Below are 6,284 nucleotides of genomic sequence, written 5' to 3' on the forward strand. Positions count from 1 at the left end.
GCTTAATATATTGTTTTTATTTTATTTTTAAAAAGTGATTTTATGGCCATAAACTATTTTCATTGCTTAATATATTGTTTTTATTTATTTTTTTTAAGTGATTTTATGGCCATAAACTATTTTCATTGCTTAATATATTGTTTTTATTTTTTTTTTAAAGTGATTTTATGGCCATAAACTATTTTCATTGCTTAATATAATGTTTTTATTTTTTTTTTAAATAGTGATTCTATGGCCATAAACTATTTTCATTGCTCAATATATTGTTTTTATTTTTTTAAAGTAATTTTATGGCCATAAACTATTTTCATTACGTAATATATTGTTTTTATAAAAGAAAAAATATATAGTGCTTTTATGGCCATTTTCTTTGCTTGATAATATTGTTTTATAGCAATATAATGATTTTTTGAAACAAATAGTGTTTTTATGGCACTTTATTATAGTGTTTTCATGGCAATATATGTACTTTTTAAAAATTGTTTAGTTTTTTTATGGCAGCATTTTGTTTGTTAGTGCGGGGGGGGGGATATATATCTATTTGCTAATTATTCTTTTATTTTCAGCTCAAATTTCATGACTTTTATCACGAAACACTAACACAGTGTCAGTGCAGTGTCAATACAGGCGGTGAGTGTGCCGCCCGCTCACTGAGGCTTTAATGGAAAAAAAGTTTTTATGGCAATATCTGGTTTTATATTCCAAAAATAGTGTTTTTATGGCCATAAACTATTTTTATTGCTTAATATATCGTTTTGATGGCAATATATTTTTAAATAAAACAAATAGTGTTTTTATGGCAATTTGATTTTTTTTTTTTTATTATTTAAAGTGATTTTATAGCCATAAACTATTTTCTTTGCTTAATAATATTGTTTTATAGCAATATAATGATTTTTTTAAAAACAAATAGTGTTTTTATGGCACTTTATTATAAATAGTGTTTTCATGGCGATATACAGTATGTACTTTTTTTTTTTTGTAAGTTTTTTTAATGGCAGCATTTCGTTTGTTAATGCAGGGGAACAAAATAAAATATATATATATATATATATTTACTAATTATTATTTTATTTTCAGGTCAAATTTCATGACTTTTATCACGAAACACTAACACAGTGTCAGTGCAGTGTCAATACAGGCGGTGAGTGTGCCGCCCGCTCACTGAGGCTTTAATGAAAAAAAGTTTTTATGGCAATATCTGGTTTTATATTCCAAAAATAGTGTTTTTATGGCCATAAACTATTTTCATTGCTTAATATATCGTTTTGATGGCAATATATTTTTAAATAAAACAAATGGTGTTTTTATGGCAATTTGTGATTTTATTTTATTTTTAATTTAAAGTGATTTTATGGCCATAAACTATTTTCTTTGCTTAATAATATTGTTTTCTAGCAATATGATGATTTTTTAAAACAAATAGTGTTTTTATGGCATTTTATTATAAATAGTGTTGTCATGGCGATATTCAGTATGTACTTTTTTTTTTGTAAGTTTTTTTAATGGCAGCATTTTGTTTGTTTGTGCAGGGGAACAAAATAAAATATGTATATATTTACTAATTATTCTTTTATTTTCAGGTCAAATTTCATGACTTTTATTACGAAACACTAACACAGTATCAGTGCAGTGTCAATACAGGCGGTGAGTGTGCCGCCTGCTCACTGAGGCTTTAATGGAAAAAAGTTTTTATGGCAATATCTGGTTTTATAGTCCAAAAATAGTGTTTTTATGGCCATAAACTATTTTCATTGCTTAATATATCGTTTTGATGGCAATATATTTTTAAATAAAACAAATAGTGTTTTTATGGCAATTTGTGATTTTTTTTTATTTAAAATGATTTTATGGCCATAAACTATTTTCTTTGCTTAATAGTATTGTTTTATAGCAATATAATGATTTTTTAAAACAAATAGTGTTTTTATGGCATTTTATTATAAATAGTGTTGTCATGGCGATATTCGGTATGTATTTTTTTTTTGTAAGTTTTTTTAATGGCAGCATTTTGTTTGTTAATGCAGGGGAACAAAATAAAATATATATATATATATTTACTAATTATTATTTTATTTTCAGGTCAAATTTCATGACTTTTATTACGAAACACTAACACAGTGTCAGTGGAGTGTCAATACAGGTGGTGAGTGTGCCGCCCGCTCACTGAGGCTTTAATGGGAAAAAAGTTTTTATGGCAATATCTGGTTTTATATTTTAAAAATAGTGTTTTTATGGCCATAAACTATTTTTATTGCTTAATATATCGTTTTGATGGCAATATATTTTTAAATAAAACAAATAGTGTTTTTATGGCAATTTGTGATTTTATGGCCATAAACTATTTTCTTTGCTTAATAATATTGTTTTATAGCAATATAATGATTTTTTAAAACAAATAGTGTTTTTATGGCATTTTATTATAAATAGTGTTGTCATGGCGATATTCAGTATGTACTCTTTTTTTTGTAAGTTTTTTTAATGGCAGCATTTTGTTTGTTAATGCAGGGGAACAAAATAAAATATATATATATATATTTACTAATTATTCTTTTATTTTCAGGTCAAATTTCATGACTTTTATTACGAAACACTAACACAGTATCAGTGCAGTGTCAATACAGGCGGTGAGTGTGCCGCCCGCTCACTGAGGCTTTAATGGAAAAAAAGTTTTTATGGCAATATCTGGTTTTATATTTCAAAAATAATGTTTTTATGGCCATAAACTATTTTCATTGCTTAATATATTGTTTTGATGGCAATATATTTTTAAATAAAACAAATAGTGTTTTTATGGCAATTTGATTTTTTTTTTTTTATTATTTAAAGTGATTTTATAGCCATAAACTATTTTCTTTGCTTAATAATATTGTTTTATAGCAATATAATGATTTTTTAAAACATAGTGTTTTTATGGCACTTTATTATAAATAGTGTTTTCATGGCGATATACAGTATGTACTTTTTTTTTTTTGTAAGTTTTTTTAATGGCAGCATTTCGTTTGTTTGTGCAGGGGAACAAAATAAAATATGTATATATTTACTAATTATTATTTTATTTTCAGGTCAAATTTCATGACTTTTATTACGAAACACTAACACAGTATCAGTGCAGTGTCAATACAGGCGGTGAGTGTGCCGCCCGCTCACTGAGGCTTTAATGGAAAAAAAGTTTTTATGGCAATATCTGGTTTTATATTTCAAAAATAATGTTTTCGAACATAAACTATTTTCATTGCTTAATATATCGTGTTAATGGCCATATATTTTTTAAATAAAACAAATAGTGTTTTTAGGCAATTTGTGATTTTATATATTATTTTAAATAGTGATTTTATGGCCATAAACTATTTTCTTTGCTTATTGATATTGTTTTATAGCGAAATAATGATTTTTTTAAAAACAAATATATATATTTGTATGGCACTTTACTATGTATTTTATTTTAAAAAACATTTTGAAGTACTTTTTTTTTTTTTGTTGTCTTATTGCCGCGCTCCCTTTTAACAATGCTGTCAGGCTGACACACCAGAGGGGGGCGCTAACGAGCTGTTTTGTGCTCCAGGGTCGTAAGAAAGCGGCGGGGCGAAGAAGATGAGCCTGCGGGCGCCGACGAGCGAAGGAGTGACGTACGGAATGAATTATGGACATAGAACTTTTTCAACTTTTCATACCCGGTTGCTGCCCCTGTTACACACACACACACTCACACACACACACTTGCATCACCCACGTGCACACTACTTCCTGTGTTGCAGCGTCGTGTTGTGTTGTTGTCGTTGTCGTTGGCCACCTTAGCTTAGACATGGTTTGAAGAGTGCTTGTAAATAGTCTCTTTTTGTGCGTTTCATGTTCGGTTTGTCGTGTCGGATGCTGACTGGGAGGGAGTCTGGCTTTGTTGTTGTTATTATTATTATTATTATTATTATTAGAAATACAAAAAAAAGTGCTCCCATCAAGCTGACCCCCTCCTTATGAGATTAACCCGTTTTTGTGACGTCCCGTTTTAAACTCGCCTTTTTGTTTACAGCCCTGTACATTAATTCCTTTTTTTTTCTTTTTTTTACCATGTATTAAAAATGTACAAAATATCCCAGGCCTGTTTTCACGTGGAGTTTAATCTGGATGCCCTCAAATGACAGAATACTCCCGAAACGCAGCTGGTTTGGTGCTCATTTTATTCAATCCCTTCAAATAAACACAAATCAGTTCAATTGGATGTAATATTTTATTAGCATGGTTGGAAATTATTGACTTCACTTTTAACAATTATTGACAATTTTTTTTTAAATTATTGACTTTATTTTTTAACAATTATTGACTATTTTTTAACAATTATTGACTTTCTTTTTTTTAACAATTATTGACTTTCTTTTTTTTTTTTTTTAACAATTATTGACTTTTTTTTTTTTTTTAACAATTATTGACTTTTTTTTTTTTTTTTAACAATTATTGACTTTTTTTTTTTTTTTTTTAACAATTATTGACTCCGGCTTCCTCCCACTTCCAAAAATATGCACCTGGGGATAGGTTGATTGGCAACACTAAATGGTCCCTAGTGTGTGGATGTGAGTGTGAATGTTGTCTGTCTATCTGTGTTGGCCCTGCGATGAGGGGGCGACTTGTCCAGGGTGTACCCCGCCTTCCGCCCGGTTGTAGCTGAGATAGGCTCCAGCGCCCCCCGCGACCCCAAAAGGGAATAAGCGGTAGAAAATGGATGGATGGATGGATGGAAATAAGGGAGATTTTTCTACAAAGTGTCTTTAAAGTCCAGACATTATAATATGCACACACCTATAATAAACTATGTCCAACTGTGTTTTTTTTGTTGTTTTTTTTTACAATTATTCATAATAAAATAATCACTCTTATGTGCATATATTACCAAAATAAAACATTGACTTAGTGTGAAATACAAACTCTTAAATATACACATGAATCACTTTATATTCTGTTGATATATTCCAAGATGCAACATTGCCATCTAGTGGTCACTGCAATCAACTGCGCCCCCGAGCGAACATCAAAATACTAGCACAAATCACGTTAGTCTCTATAATTAAACAAATGTGCGGGAGTAAAACACGTAATACGTACCAAATATATAAGATGTATGTAGAAAAAGCTGGATTTAAATATTTTTACGTTTTTATTTTTATTTTTTATTACTGCCTTTCTCCAAACCACTGCGTTCGGTCTGATTGCGTCACGTCCGGTTTTTCTAACTATGTCTATTTTACATTTAAATTGTTAAAAGTCACTTTGTAACCGTCAGTGAAATACAAACGCTAATTTACAACTCACACTTGAGTTATTATGGTATATAATATTACTTGTATCGCAAACATGCTATTCGGGCCTGCTAACATGCTAACTGTTAGCATGCTAACGTTTAGCATAGTAACTACGAACAAAAACACGGCATTTAAAAATCAAAAAGTACACAAAGCATTGCTTTCAGGTTATGTCATCGGTTTATTATGCACTACAGAAGAATATAAAACTTTTTTTAGGCAGTTAACATACAATTTTTTGAAAGTGACTTATTTTTCTGTGACACCGTGTCGCAGTAGATCATTAACGTCCCACAACACGTTCCGTGGGAAACATTGGTTCCGCCATCGAATCAACCCACATATTTACAAAGTCATATAAAACCAATATCTTATGAATATAAACATGTATAAACTTCACAAAACTATGACTATATAACTTTAAATGAATACAATTACGTCAGAACTGTCTGATGGCAGCAACAAAAGGTGAGTGAACAATTTAAACGGCACAATATTGCAAAATCCCACATATTTGTAGTGATTAATTTAATATTGTAGATGACGGATTGACACGTTTTTCTTTATTTTCTTACTTGTGATTTTATTTGAATTATTCGTGAATATTCAAATTGATAGCAATGTATTTGTCCCTCTTCAGTCAGAACTTTTAAGTTGTTTTCTTTTTATTATGGCCAAATGCATCCTTAGTAATTGAGTAGTTAGGTTTTTTTTGCCGCACGTTTGATACCACAAAATTTAATTAAAAAAATATATATAGTTTAATTGCTTTGAAAACAAATAATTTGCGATAAGACAAAGTGTATAAAATATTCATCCATCCATCCATTTACTACCGCTTGTCCCTTTTTAGGGTTGGGGGCCATATTATACTTCTTTATTATTTATTTTTTAATAATAGATACAAATGTGTTTGTTTTTAGTTGTATAATATATGCATTTTTGCCTGTCCTGATCGTATAAATAAATATTCGCCACTTTGTGCAGGTG

General features: G+C 29.5%; 1 protein-coding gene across 2 annotated transcripts in view; it reads left to right on the forward strand.

Annotated features, from left to right (window-relative positions):
* pds5b (PDS5 cohesin associated factor B) overlaps window positions 1–4,122 on the forward strand; it is a 93,814-nt gene extending 89,692 nt beyond the window's left edge. For both annotated transcript variants that reach the window (XM_061931594.2, XM_061931595.2), the window contains exon 35: window positions 3,566–4,122. In XM_061931594.2, coding sequence (XP_061787578.2) covers window positions 3,566–3,598 — 33 coding nt within the window. In that variant the 3' untranslated portion in view covers window positions 3,599–4,122. The remainder of the gene's footprint in view (window positions 1–3,565) is intronic.
* Window positions 4,123–6,284: the final 2,162 nt, after the last annotated feature.

Source organism: Nerophis lumbriciformis, linkage group LG37, assembly GCF_033978685.3.
Source record: "Nerophis lumbriciformis linkage group LG37, RoL_Nlum_v2.1, whole genome shotgun sequence".
Classification (NCBI taxonomy): Eukaryota; Metazoa; Chordata; class Actinopteri; order Syngnathiformes; family Syngnathidae; genus Nerophis; species Nerophis lumbriciformis.